General features: G+C 43.1%; 2 protein-coding genes across 3 annotated transcripts; both read left to right on the plus strand.

The window, feature by feature from the left end:
• The first annotated feature begins 732 nt into the window (after positions 1–732).
• LOC133899634 (small ribosomal subunit protein eS25y-like) lies at positions 733–2,347 on the plus strand. The gene is made up of 4 exons (XM_062340658.1): positions 733–803; positions 892–966; positions 1,063–1,197; positions 2,037–2,347. Exons 1-4 carry the CDS (start codon positions 801–803, stop codon positions 2,151–2,153), a joined length of 330 nt encoding a protein of 109 aa, XP_062196642.1. The 5' UTR covers positions 733–800; the 3' UTR covers positions 2,154–2,347.
• Positions 2,348–3,928: 1,581 nt separating this feature from the next.
• Positions 3,929–11,605, plus strand: LOC133898871 (probable UDP-N-acetylglucosamine--peptide N-acetylglucosaminyltransferase SPINDLY). Of its 2 annotated transcripts, none has more exons than XM_062339664.1 (19): positions 3,929–4,294; positions 4,469–4,614; positions 4,686–5,134; positions 5,500–5,661; positions 5,756–5,931; positions 6,038–6,113; positions 6,612–6,740; positions 6,835–6,954; positions 7,034–7,102; positions 7,212–7,293; positions 7,542–7,636; positions 7,997–8,061; positions 8,174–8,372; positions 9,120–9,314; positions 9,548–9,642; positions 9,736–9,871; positions 9,947–10,164; positions 10,372–10,499; positions 10,833–11,605. In XM_062339664.1, the coding sequence occupies exons 3-19, from the start codon at positions 4,766–4,768 to the stop codon at positions 11,249–11,251; spliced, it is 2,733 nt and encodes a 910-aa protein (XP_062195648.1). In that variant the 5' UTR covers positions 3,929–4,294; positions 4,469–4,614; positions 4,686–4,765; the 3' UTR covers positions 11,252–11,605. The 2 variants fall into 2 exon arrangements, with proteins under 2 accessions (XP_062195648.1, XP_062195647.1); XM_062339663.1 differs by having other exon boundaries at positions 3,965–4,294; positions 4,732–5,134.
• The last annotated feature ends 3,256 nt before the right edge of the window (positions 11,606–14,861 follow it).

Here is a 14,861-nt window from a genome sequence, read left to right on the forward strand (position 1 = left end):
AGAAATATGGATTAGTCATAGGAGTATTGCCGAACGAATACGTCGGAAAAGAGGTTGTAGTTTAATTTCAGATAGGATTTGAAAAAGGAGGAAAAGATTATCCACTAATTTTTTTTCTAATTTTTTATTTATTTATATTAGTAAAATGAGTATTATATCTATAGGCAGTAACGTGATTGGAGGATGAGAGTGGATGGTAAAATTGAATAAATTATTTAAATTTTATAAATTTTTATTAAATGGAAGGAGGGTAGAAAGAAGAAATGATGTGAGAATCAACTTGTGTTTTATAAAGTAGAAACTATTCTAATATCGCTTTCCATTTTTCTATTCGTCTTTAAAAAAACGTGCAAAATTCTATTTCAAAGACCAAGTGCGTGTGTGTTTAAACGGAAAGGAAACTTCAAGATAATATTATAGTTGAGTACACGGACAATATCAGACAAGAAATACATAGGCACATGCCAAATGACACGACAAGCGAACATATCGAATATTGGCCCAGCTAATCTAAATTACAATGGAAAATTGGGAAAAAGAAGAAGAAAAATGAATGAACTGATTTCTTCGAGGGAGAACTGAAATGTGGTGGGGCCCCATGTCCATGTATCACCCAAGGAAGTGGACCGTGCTCCATGCCCATCTACGGCTGCTGTGCCTCAGATGGAGATCGGACGGTCGAACCAGCGCCAACCTCGCTATATAGAGCCGCCCCACCTCTCACCACAAAACCCTAGCGCCGGCGCCTCAGACTCCCCTCTACCCCCTTCGCTCTCTTCCCTCGCGCCGCCGCCACCGAGATGGTGCGTTCTCTCACTCAGTCTCTCGCCGTTTGGACCTGGCGGAATAGCGCCGTGCTAATCTGCTCGTGTCCGTGTCTCTTCCTTGCAGGCCCCGAAGAAGGACAAGGCCCCGCCGCCGTCGTCGAAGCCGGCCAAGTCCGGCGGTGGCAAGCAGAAGAAGAAGGTGACACTGGACTAGTTCGTCTCGTCCATCCATCCATGGCTATTGGGTTTCGAATCTGTGGGGTTCTCATGGTGGATGAGCTTGTTGGTTTTGCAGAAGTGGAGCAAGGGAAAGCAAAAGGAGAAGGTGAACAACGCGGTGATGTTCGACCAGGCCACCTTCGACAAGCTGCTCTCCGAGGTGCCCAAGTACAAGCAGATCACCCCATCCGTCCTCTCCGAGAGGCTTCGGGTAACCCCTCCATCCCTCCAGATCTGTGCTGCTAGGCCTGTTCATAGCCGCGATGGATGATTAAGTTGCTACGTGTGTTGATTATTTGAGATGCTGTGAACTTTCGATTTGTGACGAACTAAATGGTCGATGACTAGTCTGAAACTTTACAACTAGTCATGCTTGGTGCCTTGCAGGCCCCTTAGGTCATCTGATGGCTAGATGCATTGCTGCAATGGCGTTAAGTTGCATTCTTTGTAGAGATGATTTGTGATGTGAACTTGTGATAGTGGCGATCAAAATCAACGATGACCAGTTAGCAAGTTTTGGACAAGTCATAGGTGTTACCCTGTAGCTTTTAGTTTATTCTGATTTCTAATTGCTCTAGTTTGCGATGTCTTCTTGGCAGTAATATATCTGTGAATTTAAGGTCATTTCGGTGTGTGGCCTGTGCTGTCTTGGTATCTTGGTAACCGCCCTGACTATCTCTCATCGTGCTCATTGTCATTTAATTGTTACTTCTGTTCGATTGCAACTGCTGGATGCCTTTTACATGCACTTTGTACATGTTACTGATGTTATATTGTTGTCTTCTGTGTTTGCCAGTTGTTTTCATTTATGCATCTGTGATCCCTTTCTGTGTATACTTGATTGATGTCTATGTCATATTTTTGTGGATCGTTAATGTGAGTTAGTAGCTATTGTTGCAAAGATTTGTATCTTCATGGATGAATCCCATCTGTTCCCTTGTTGTAAAATGTCATCTCTCTTGTCTTATAAGATTTTGGGTTACATTCCTGTGCTTCTGGTATCATTTAGCATGATCAACGGCATAGTTACAATTTGCCATTGCCTTGCAGATCAATGGCTCCCTGGCTCGGAGGGCTATCAAGGACCTGATGGCTCGTGGCCTCATCCGGATGGTCTCAGTGCACTCAAGCCAGCAGATCTACACCAGGGCAACCAACACTGTGTAATGCCTTTGTTCGCCCCTCCCTGTAGGGGGAGGTCCTTTGCTTAAGAACAGTTGTCATCTTTGTCAAGTGTCTGCTATTGTTATGTTACTTGTGATGAAATCAGCATCTCTACATGACTGAAACATTTGAGAGATTTTGGGTATTAGTTTGGTACTATGCTGGTTTGCCTATTATTACAAATTACTTTGTCCCAATAGCTCATTTTGGCTGATGGATTCATGTTATGCTACCCTGAGTTGCCAAAGTTTTCCTATGGTGAAATGCCATGATAGCTTTTGAGGAAATATCTGGTGAAACTATTGTGACCGGCGACTGTCAAATGTGCATCTATCATGTTTCAGTTGAAACTCAACCATGGCGCGGTGTTATGCGTTGTGTTTGTTTCATGAACTGGTCTGAATGCCACTGAGCTGAATCGAGATCAGCTGCTGCAGTCTGAATCCACTTCTGCATTTTGTTTCATGCTCCCTTGTGCTTGACGTTAGGGAGCTCGTGTGCCCACGGTGGCTCTCAGTCGTTGGCAATTTGGCATTACGCCGCCGGTGGCCGGTGGTGTGGTTGCCTCCGGATTGGACGACTGTGTCACCAGTGTGAAGAATCACAAGATGATAATTCAGTTCATTCTTCGGTCTGCGTGTGTTTGTGCTCATATCATTCTGGGGTTTACAAAACATGGCTAGTCCCAATGTCAGACTAATTAATGTGGATCACCTGCGCGATCATGCATTTTGTTAACCCCTGGTTTCTGTCAATGAAGATTAGAGTCCCCGGTCTTGCAATGCAGAATTGTGTTAACCCCCAACTAGGGACGTTCTGCATCTGGTTCTTGATGGGCAGCAGATTTGGAACAAAAACCATCAGGAACCTGTTTGGCATGACACTGCTGGCTAGCATGCAAATGTAATGTGCTGAGTTGATGATGACAAGGAAGGTAGCGATGCTTATAGCCGACAAATCTGGATGCTGAAGTAGCAACAATAGCTGCCTCGAATCAAAGCAGTGAGCGATCACAACATGGAGCGCTGATAGCAACGAAGTGCATAATGCATCAAGTGATCATGTCAAGAAAGGAGACGACAACAAGAAAGGCAACAAACAGCACTTGCTGTAAAAGCAACTCTAGATGTTAGTGTAACGGCAACAGCTGCAATGTGGAGTATCTCTAGTGACGCCATCCTCTGGACCAAAGCGCTGACCGACTGCATACAGAGAGTAAGAAAGAAGAAGAAAGATGAGTTTTTTTCTAGGAAGAACTGAAGAAGATTAGAATAAGAAGAAGAGTAGTTTTGGAGAAAAGAAAATAAATCAATTCTCTGGTGGTAAAACTCACATGTTTACCGGCAGAAATTCTTTTTCACGCGCGCCCGCGTTGCCTTACTCACACCACCCCCTCACATGCTCACTTTCCATTTTCGGAATTTTTTTCTGAAAACTTTTTCGAATAACTTTTCTGAGCAAACTTATCTTGAAAATTTATTCAGAAAACTTATCTTGATAATTTGTCTTGATAATTTTTTTGGAAAACTTTTCAAAAAAGAAAAGTTGCGGAGGAAAAAATTTTTAAAAAGGAAAAGTTGCGAGTTACTGTAACAGCGCGCCCTCGTGAAATAGCACAGTCCGTTTACCGGCCGCGTAGTCGATGACAGAGAAGAAATAAAGCAAAAACATAAGGGGTGGCAGCGAAAAGAGAGCCGGAAAAGAAAGCTGCACGATGCAGTCCAGTCCGCACGAGCCAAAGCGTAAAGGAAAAGCACCAAGAATTTTCGGGAAAAGGGAGGGGCCTAAACACAAAGAGGACCAGCAGTACTACGGCGCCGCTCCCCCCTCCCCCCCCCCCCCCCCCAACACTCCTGAAACCCTCGCCGCGGCGGCGATCAACGCTCCCCTCGATGCTGGCGGGGCAAGCGGCCGGCTAACCGCGGCATGCCACTCGCTCCTCCACGCGCGCTGGGCTCTGAAAAAGTCCGGAGCTTGGGGCCATACCCAGCGCAGCCGGGCACCTCCTCCCGCCAGCGCCGCGAGGCAGTTCACTGCCGCCGCCACAGCGCTGCTCTCCTCTCGGTCTAGTGGAGTGGGGTGGAGTGGAGTGGAGATATTCCATCCGGACGTGGATTGATTTCTACTTTGGGTGCTGTGCTGTGGTAAGTAATCCGAGCTTTCTTGTATGGAATATGGATTCCCCGTGTTCTAAGAGTTGTGTTTTCTCAATCAAGATCAAATCTTTCTTTCTTGCTTGCTCGACATTTAGTTTGCCGTGGATGTGTGTGCTGCGTGGTGTTCTACTAATCCAGTCCATCCACCATGGTTCGATTTAGGTTCTTGTTCTTCTTCTTGAGGGCGCAAGATTGACATTGGTAAACGCCATAGGACTTCTTGGTGCCCAATTGTGGCGCGGTTGCTGTTCATTTTCCATAAGTGTTGCCTTTTGGGGGTTCAACTGAAGCCCCATGCCCCACGACAAGTCCGTCCCTGCTCAAATTTGTTCCTTTGATGCATTTTTTTTTCTACATATGCTAATGTTTTCAGCTGCAGTTCTTGGCAACCATGCTAAACTGGCAATTCCTGCAATTTTCCACAGTAATAAGGAGGATAATTAGCCAACTCTCTCCTTCATGGGGCAGCCTGAAATGGACTCTGGTCAAGGGAAGGAGAGCAATGGCGCCGTTTCCGAACGCAATGGTCGCACTTCTCCCTCAAAGCAGCAGTTGGAGGGGAAGGAGGCATTGCGGTACGCGAACATCCTTGGGTCACGCAATAAGTTTGCTGATGCGCTCCAATTGTACAACAATGTACTTGAGAAGGAGGGCACCAATGTGGACGCCCTTATCGGGAAAGGGATTTGCCTCCAGGCACTGAGCCTACCAAGACAGGCCATTGAGTGCTTCACAGAGGCTGTGAAAATCGAGCCACAAAATGCGTGTGCTCTCACACATTGTGGGATGATCTACAAAGATGAGGGTCACTTGGTCGAAGCTGCGGAGGTATTTGCATGATTCATTTTGTGCATTCTCTGTTCTTTCAGTTAACTCGCCAGTTCTTGTGAATTATGACATTAGGCCTAAAAACAGACTTTGTTTGTGACAGTTCTTTTTGTTGCAAACACCACAGTCTTATATGGAACATTGAGTCTATGTTAACCTAGCAGAAAACATACCAATAATTAAAATAACTCCCCTGTTGTAGTAATAGACTGCTGCGGCCGAGTGATGTCACTTTGTGTCTTTTTTTGGCCTCGACTGTGTTCTATTCTTCTATCTTTGCCTATGCATATGATTTGATATTAAATATATCGCGGAAAGTAATATATCTGTAAATCTAAAATGTTACAATCGGAAAATTGGATCAGGCATATCAAAAAGCTCGAACGGCGGATCCTTCCTACAAACCTGCTTCGGAATTTCTAGCTATTGTGTTGACTGATCTTGGAACTAGCTTGAAGCTAGCGGGTAATACAGAGGAGGGAATTCAAAAATATTGTGAAGCTCTGGAAGTAGACAGCCACTATGCGGTACCATCGTAAACTCTAGCTTGTATCTACATCACTATTCTCTCTCAATGGACAACTTTATATTGTAACAATGTCTTACATCTGATTTATGCAGCCTGCTTATTACAACCTTGGGGTGGTTTATTCAGAGATGATGCAATTTGATATGGCTCTTACTTGTTATGAGAAAGCTGCATTGGAGAGACCATTGTATGCCGAAGCCTATTGCAACATGGGAGTTATCTATAAGAACCGAGGAGAGCTAGAAGCAGCAATTGCCTGCTACGAGAGGTAAGTTGTGATTCTTTGGTACACATTAAGTATGTTGGTGTTCTTGAGTAATCTACAAGAATGACATATTGAAATGCCTTTTTGGCACAATTTTACTGTACTCCAGGTGCTTGACTATTTCCCCCAACTTTGAGATTGCTAAGAACAACATGGCAATAGCGTTAACTGACTTGGGCACAAAGGTGCAGACCTTTTCCCTTTATTATTTCAACCAGTTCAGCATATATTTTTTCTCTGGTATCTGATGTGTACATCCTAGCAGTTGCCATCAGTTGGGTTTATTTCTCTTTGGGTGCAATTCACAAGTTTGTAGTGATCATGCCTGGCAGACTGAAGTGTAAATCCATTACTCCAGCCTTGTTAAATTGTTGTCCTTATTGAGGCAAATTTAACTCTTATCAATTGCTTGTCTGCTCATCTTCAACTTGTAGCATAGTTAATTTTATTGACAATATAGAATTAGCCTTGACTGACCTTAATAAGAGCATCAACCTATGCATCACTAATGTCACCTATTTCACTGTTTGAGGTTTTATATTACATCTTTGGTACAAACTCAGTGCTGCAATTGGCATTCATCTGATTCATCTGGTGATGTATGAGTCGGCATTTGATTGTGATTGATTAAAGGAACATCTCATATGTTTTCACTGATCAATTGAAACATTGGAAATGCTCAGGTAAAAATTGAAGGTGACATCAATCAAGGTGTGGCATATTACAAGAAAGCTCTGTTCTACAATTGGCACTATGCTGATGCCATGTATAATCTTGGTGTTGCATATGGTGAAATGTTGAACTTTGAGATGGTTAGTTATTACATAATTTCATTACTTTTGTTGTACCATTAACATCCACTTTTTACCTTTTTGCTGACATTATATATTTCTGAATTATGTGAAGGCTAGTGTTTTTTACGAGCTTGCCTTGCACTTTAATCCTCGCTGTGCGGAGGCGTGCAACAATTTGGGAGTAATATACAAGGATAGGGATAACCTTGACAAAGCTGTTGAATGTTATCAAGTAAGTGAAACTGATAATGCACTTCTGTTCAGGTTATTTGTGGGCTAATATTAATTTGTTTTCTATTCCTATGTTTTAGATGGCCCTATCAATTAAGCCAAATTTCTCGCAGTCATTAAATAACCTTGGAGTTGTCTATACGGTTCAGGTCTGTTCCGCTGCTATCAAATTTGTCTTGCGCAATTCTTATTGTGACTGCCTAATTACTTTGCATTTTTAGCTTACCAAAATATGTTTATGTTCATTAACTCATACAGGGCAAGATGGATGCTGCTGCAAGCATGATTGAGAAGGCCATAATTGCAAATCCCACATACGCCGAAGCATATAATAACTTAGGTAATGAACAACCAACCAATGCCATGTGAGATGCTTAAATTCTATAATTTCATTTGAAACAGCACATTTCAGATAAGAATTCCCTTTTTATATGCTGCGAGCCTATCAGATCATATATCCCTTTCTGCCCCCCTCCTTTGCTTTTTCTAATATTGCATTTTTTTTATTCAACTCCTAATTCTGAGGCAATTCATTAAAATTATTTATCGAAGTTATTAACTGACAATTCATCATTGCTTCCATTCTAGGTGTTCTTTACAGAGATGCTGGAAGTATTACTTTAGCCATACAGGCTTATGAGAGATGCCTTCAGATTGATCCTGATTCACGTAACGCTGGTCAGGTACTCTTTTTGGTCTAGATCGTGCTCGTTAAATTTATTTTGGGGCTGCTGTACGTCATGTAAAGAGTTTAATTATTTCATCAAGTACATACTTGTAAATCTTAATTGCTCTTGCCCAATTTGACGAACAACCATATGTAAATGTAAATGTTCCATGTTTACAAATAAGTGTTCATCTCCTCTTTATCATTCTGGAATGAAAATCATTATTTAAGCTTTGCTGTTGCTTGCAATTGTATCTGTTTTGTTGCTGTTCTATGATTTTATTGGAACCTATGGTCTATATTCTTGCTATGGCTGACCATCTAGCTTGCATATTCTCCTTATGTGTTAAACCTGCATAATAATTCATTTTTACAGAACCGTTTGCTTGCAATGAACTATATTGATGAGGGCTCAGATGACAAGCTTTATGAAGCTCACAGGTCACTCTACGGACTATTTACAATAGACAACCATATTTATATTAGCATGGTGTTTTATTTCCATGTGTTATAAATGCGCAGGATTATTTACTATATTTTATTTAATTGTCAGGGAGTGGGGGAAGCGCTTTATGAAATTATACCCACAATACACTAGTTGGGATAACTCAAAAGTTGCTGATCGTCCATTGATCATTGGTTATGTATCTCCTGATTACTTTACTCACTCTGTGTCTTACTTCATTGAAGCCCCACTTACACACCATGACTACATAAATTGCAAGGTGGTTGTCTACTCCGGTGTTGTGAAGGTATATATAACCGTTTCCTTTTCCTGTTAGCTATTGTTCTGGATTGTACACACTGAGCCATAAACTTGTGAGATTACCTTGCTCTGTTAGGAACGAAAATTTCAAAACATCCCTTTGTCAAAACAGAAGTGTTAATCCAGTGATCAGCAGGGTAGGGAGTGGTAATTACATTTGCCTAGAAAATTTGGCTCAGAAATTTAATATCCAATGTGAGGTTGATAGGTGGAGTCTAGTGCCACATGGTGTTATTTCCCTATTTGCGTGATCTCTATAGTGTTGTTGAGAAAGTTGTCCCATTTATGTATGCTTCGCCTTAGGTCCTGTTTGGATAGACTGTGGCTTTAGAGCTTTTGCCTAGCTGAGGAAGCGGCTGTGGCTGTTGAATTTTATTTGTTGGTTTTTACAATAATCTTTTAGCTTCCTAGCACACCAAAAGTCAGAAAAGCTCCTCTTAGCTTGCTTATCAGCTTCTAGTTCATTTCAGCCACAGCCGCTTCCTCAATCAGCCAAAAGCCACCAGAAGCCGGGACAAAAAGCCAGCCCTTTGGATACTTCTGGCTTTTTTCAGGGAAAAGCCAGAAAAAAGCCTATCCAAAGGGACCTTTAGTACCTAGAGTTGCACTGCTGTAGTCTGTTTTGAGTATACAAGGTCCTTGGATTCCCCTGCCCTTCTTTTTCATCATACTTTGTTCTCTATTTTTCTTATATTTTTTCATTCATATTTTTCTTTCACTAATGATTATTTAGGCAGACGCCAAGACACTTAGATTCAAGGATAAGGTGTTGAAAAAGGGTGGATTGTGGAGAGATGTATATGGTATTGATGAAAAGAGAGTTGCTAGCTTGGTGAGAGAGGATAAAGTGGACATACTTGTGGAACTTACTGGTCATACGGCAAACAATAAGTTAGGAATAATGGCATGCCGACCTGCTCCTGTTCAGGTACTTTAGTGCTACATGATGCGTATTTGTTTCTTAACTTAATTTTAGAACTATGTGCACATGAGCAATATTATGCCTATAATTATGTTATGCGAACTTCTTCATTTTATCCTGCCAACATGATTGTGTACTTTCCCTCCTGTCTAGTTGAACCATTCAAGCATCTTGATAAATGATTATCTGATTATCTGCTAAAAAGGGCTTCTTTTAACTTGTATGTCTATGCCGCACAGGTTACCTGGATTGGCTACCCTAATACAACAGGTTTACCAACAATTGACTATCGAATTACAGACTCATTGGCTGATCCACCTAGTACAAACCAAAAGTAAGATATAGGCTTATCTTGCAGCTATAGTTATTTTGACATGTGGTTTTCTCCCCTCAGATATCTAGAGGCTCACAGTAGAAATTGTCTCAGGCATGTTGAAGAATTGGTGCGCCTTCCTGAGAGCTTTCTTTGTTACACTCCTTCCCCAGAAGCTGGGCCTGTTTGTCCCACACCAGCAATTTCAAATGGCTTTGTCACGTTTGGGAGTTTTAACAATCTAGCGAAGGTGACACTTTGACACTTGAAAGCTTTATTTTTCCGCTGAATCACTCATTTCATTTAGTTTTTATTTTTTTGGCAGATTACACCAAAGGTCTTGCAAGTTTGGGCCCGAATATTGTGTGCGGTCCCTAACTCCAGGCTTGTGGTTAAGTGCAAGCCATTCTGCTGTGACAGTATCAGGCAGAAATTTTTGACAACACTAGAGGAGTTGGGTTTGGAGTCATTACGAGTTGATTTGTTGCCACTCATCCATCTCAACCATGATCACATGCAAGCATATTCCTTAATGGACATCAGGTGAGCAGTTGTGTCACCTTTGATCTTCTAGGTTGAGTTTAAACAAGTTTTTCTGGGCATGCAGCTCCATGTTCATCTGTAAATAGGTAGATCCATGCTAGTTGATATCTTACATTGTTCAGGTTTCACACAAATAGTCAGAAAATGCATTTTCCATTATTGGTGTTACTCTAAACATCAGTCTGAATTTTGTTTTATCTTTCACAGCCTGGATACATTTCCGTATGCTGGAACTACCACTACATGTGAATCTTTATACATGGGGGTTCCATGTGTCACAATGGCTGGTTCAGTCCATGCTCATAACGTTGGTGTGAGCCTACTCAGCAAAGTTGGTATGTAACTATTAGTTATGCAGCTTAACCTTTAGATTAAGTTACCATACTTTAAGTTGTACACTACTTATTCATTGATTGTGGTTATCTTTCCCCTGCATGATTATATGTAGGACCTGCACCAAAGGTTCACTTTTTGACAGCCCCCTTTCCATGTCAATTATATGTACCATAGAATAGTATATATAAAAATGAATATCTGAACGTAGACAATTTATACCTTTGCTACTAGTAAAATGTTCATCTATCAAAACCAGGCCAATTTTTCACCTTTGAATGGAATTTTATATCCACATGGAATTGTGGATTGACAAGTCGCTGTTTCTCTTGCAGGGTTAGGGAGGCTGGTTGCGAAAACCGAAGACGAATATGTCAGCTTAGCGTTGGATTTGGCATCAGATGTCACTGCCTTGCAAGAACTGAGAATGAGCCTCCGTGAGCTGATGATGAAGTCACCAGTCTGTGATGGAGAGAAATTCACACGTGGCCTGGAAGCTGCATACAGAAACATGTGGCGCAGGTACTGTGTTGGGGATGTGCCATCTCTCAAGCGCTTGGAACTGTTACAGGAACATCCAGTTGTCAATAAGCAAGACTCGGACAAGACCGCCGAGAAGCTTGCAGACCTGAAAGCACAGAAAGCAAATGCGGCTGTGGAAGATAAGCAGCCCCAAATAACGGTGAAGGGTGTGAGTTCACCTGATTCATCTGCTTCTGTGAGATGTGAAGCAAATGGTCACAGCAGCCGATGACCAATAATATGGCACACGCCATTGATGCGGGTGATAATTGTGCTTAGAGAGCTCGTCGCTGGGGGCCAACACCCGGGGTGTCTCATTTATTGACACTGGTAATGGATAAGTGCCATGCGAATCTCCGGTGACCTGCGATTTGTAGCAAGTGTATGGTAATTCATGGGGAAAAGCTTATAGAGTTCGATTTGTAGAGCTATGTCCCCTGTGTAGGTTTATGAATATGATGACTGGAGTTGCAATGTTAGAAACAAAAGAACAAAGGCACTGGTTGTATATGTAGAAAGTAGAAACACAACTGTGAACCAACTTCTAGAGTCGATTAACCGAGGCAATTTCAATAGGCTCTCACCATATTATCATGCTATTACTTTTTTTTTTTGCGTGTCTTGAGTCTCTTGTACGCTGGTGCTGTTACCTTGTGATTTGTTAGGTTATTTGCCCATTAGTTGCTGACCAGCAGAATTTGTTTGCTGAAGGCTTGTAGCTGGGATTTTTTGTTTTGTACTGCTAATTTTTGCACAGATATTTGACCCCAAATATGCTTGTACAAATGTCTATGTTCCACCATAAGCTTAGACAAAAGAAATTCAAATTCCACCTAGACAAAATAAATTCTTGCAAACTGAAAACATTGTTATTCTGAGCTGCACCATGCAATTTTAAAAATGATTCCACCTCTCTCCTTGGCAACTTGGCCTTTGAAGAGAGATGTCAGTGGCTTGCCGTCGACACTGACAATTACAATGTCAGCTTCGAGTACTCTTCCATCCTTGAGCTTGACTGCAGTAACCTGTCAGACTAAAGATGACGAAGAAGAAGAAGAGTTTGATCATCTATGGACGGAGGTTGTCGCTTTCCCTTCCCTTCCGCTGCACAGCACAACAGAGTTGGAGTTTGAACTGCACCAAGTGCAACCACCTATGCTAATTCTACGAACAAAATCCTGAGAGCCGTACAATGCTCTAAAACTGCCGCCCACCCACCTTGCCTCGCCGGCTGCTGCCTGGCATCGGCACCCAAAGCCTCTTGCCACGGTCGTCCAGGCCACATCAGCCACCACCATGAACCCCTCCCCTCCCTTGAGCCCCGTGCAGCTGGTGGACTGGCATGACAGCCACGACGACTCGGCGTCGTACTCGCCGGTTAGGATGGGCGCCGCCGAGATCTCGAAGCTGCATCTAGTGCCAGAGCCGGTGCCTCTAGCAGTAGCCCACTTCCCTCAGTGAGCAATAGCTCGTCCCCGGCCTTGATGGTGGCCCCCAATCTTCGCGAGGCACTGAAGGACCCGGTCCGCATGTCCTCCCCGGCCAAGGCGTCTGCCTCTTCCTGGTGGTCTCTGGCGGAGTGACTCCGTCCAAAAACTTTATCTACCGAAGTATACGATGAACACCAGAGATTTTGATTTTTTTTTTTAAAAAAAGCTTAATCGAGGCTCTCTGCCGGAGACTTTCTCGGAGACTACGGTCAAAATTCACCAAGTACCGGAGTATCCGCTGTTCACCGGATACTCCGGATAATTTAAAAATAATTCGGAACCAAGACTCTCTGGCGGAGTCTCACTCGGAGACTCCGGACTCAGGACATTCTGCCTATTTTTTTTGGTGTCCGTGGGTGAATGTGTCTCTCAACTATTGGTTCTAATATGTTACTTTGAGCATTGAGACACCATCAAAGCTAACAATTGCATCCCTCTTGATAGTACGACTTTCCTAGACTCAATTTCAAAGTAAAACAAATTAAATTCCATTGAGTACTATAAACCGCTTCTCTTTTCTTTTTGAGAGACATCAACGTTGTGTATCTTCACAAATGAGACTAAAAATCTGTTCATAGCTTCAATAAACATATTAGTCCCTTAATCGTTTTGTCATCAATAAACCAAAACCCACTTAGGGGGCCTAGATGCACTTTCACAAACCCATACCATATCCTTGACATGAAGCTACACTGGACGGCCAAGGCATTACAACAGTGGCACTCCCGGAATTTCGGGACTTCAAACTCCAGTTTGCCATCGTTCAAAAGTGATCCTTCTGTTCAACCTGGCTCAGAAAATGTAGCCCCTAACTTCAGCAGAGAGGGAACTCCGTGCTTGGCTTAAGGTCAGGGTCCTAGGGCTTGCGATTGTGGAGCGTATACGACAGCAACATTGATCCTGCCTCTGGGCCAATGGAAGATGGCTCAAGAATCATATCCACTCCTTGGCAACGGAAGCTGGACTGGCCACCAGCCACAACGAGAAAGCAGACGATATATATAAACACTTTTCGGCTATTCTCAGCACACCAGCCGAAGAAAACATGAGCCTCAACTGGGAGGCCCTCAGCTTACCAACACTTGACCTCTCCCCCCTTGATGCTCCTTTCACTGTGGAGGAAATTTGGGCAGCCATCAAGGCCTCCCCCCACCCCTCGAACAAAGCACCGGGGCCGGACAGTTTCACATGTTGTTTCTACCACAATTGTTGGAGCATTATCAAGGAGGATGTCATGGCTGCAGTGCATCATTTCTACCACATGCATAGTCGACATTTTGACCGCATCAATGGGGCCTTTATTTCACTTCTTCCCCAAAAAGTTGGGGCATCACAAGTGGGGGATTATCACCCGATCAGCTTGATCAACAGCGTGGCCAAGCTCATTTCCAAAGCACTATCCCTCAGGCTAACTCCACACCTCAACAACCTCGTATCCATGGCCCAAAGCACTTTTATAAATAAGTGATGCATCCAAGAAAACTTCCTCTACGTGCAAAACTTAACGAGGGTCCTACATCGACATCGCAAACCGTCACTGCTCCTAAAATTGGACATCTCCAAGGCTTTTGATATGGTTTTGAGGCCCAACCTTCTGGATATACTTTGCGCCCATGGCTTCTAAATACGCTGGAGGTAGTGGATATCCATCCTCTTCGCCACACCATCTTCCAGTGTTCTCCTCAATAGCTCGCCTGGGCAACACCTACATCATCATCGAGGCCTACGACAGGACTGTTCATCATAGCCATCAATCTGCTCCAACTGAAGAAGCATGTGGGGAAAACAGAAGAGCCACTACCAGGGGTTCCACTGGTTGGGGGAAGATGGCAAACTCAAAATTGAACCGATATCTATTCTGGACAGGAGGATCGTACCAAGAAAAGGAAATCTAGTGGCTCAATGGCTCATCCAATGGCAGAACTTGTCTAAAGAAGAAGCTACCTGGGAGGACGTCACTTTTATCTAGCGCACTTTTCCTACCTTTGCACCTCGAGGACAAGGTGCTGCTCATGGAGGGGCTATTGTCAGGACTTCTGAAATCTAAATGTTCTGAAACAGGGATGCAGAACTGAAGAAGAGAAGGGGGAACTGAAGACTTAAGGTGTACCAGTTGGAGCTATGAAGATCTGACGGCTATGAGTCAATATGGATGATCTGACGGTGGAAAGTGTTTGCTGTGTTAGCCAGCTGATGGCGTATTTTTATGTCTTCTTCTTTACGCTTTCGCTACTTTGGTTGTAATCCGGCAAAACCTTTGTACTGTGTTAAACCCCTCATAATGAATGAATGGAACCAATCAATTGGATGGAATTAGTCTTGTCTGTTAGGAGTAGTTAGCTTTTGCTCGTG

This window comes from Phragmites australis, chromosome 18 (assembly GCF_958298935.1).
Source record: "Phragmites australis chromosome 18, lpPhrAust1.1, whole genome shotgun sequence".
Classification (NCBI taxonomy): Eukaryota; Viridiplantae; Streptophyta; class Magnoliopsida; order Poales; family Poaceae; genus Phragmites; species Phragmites australis.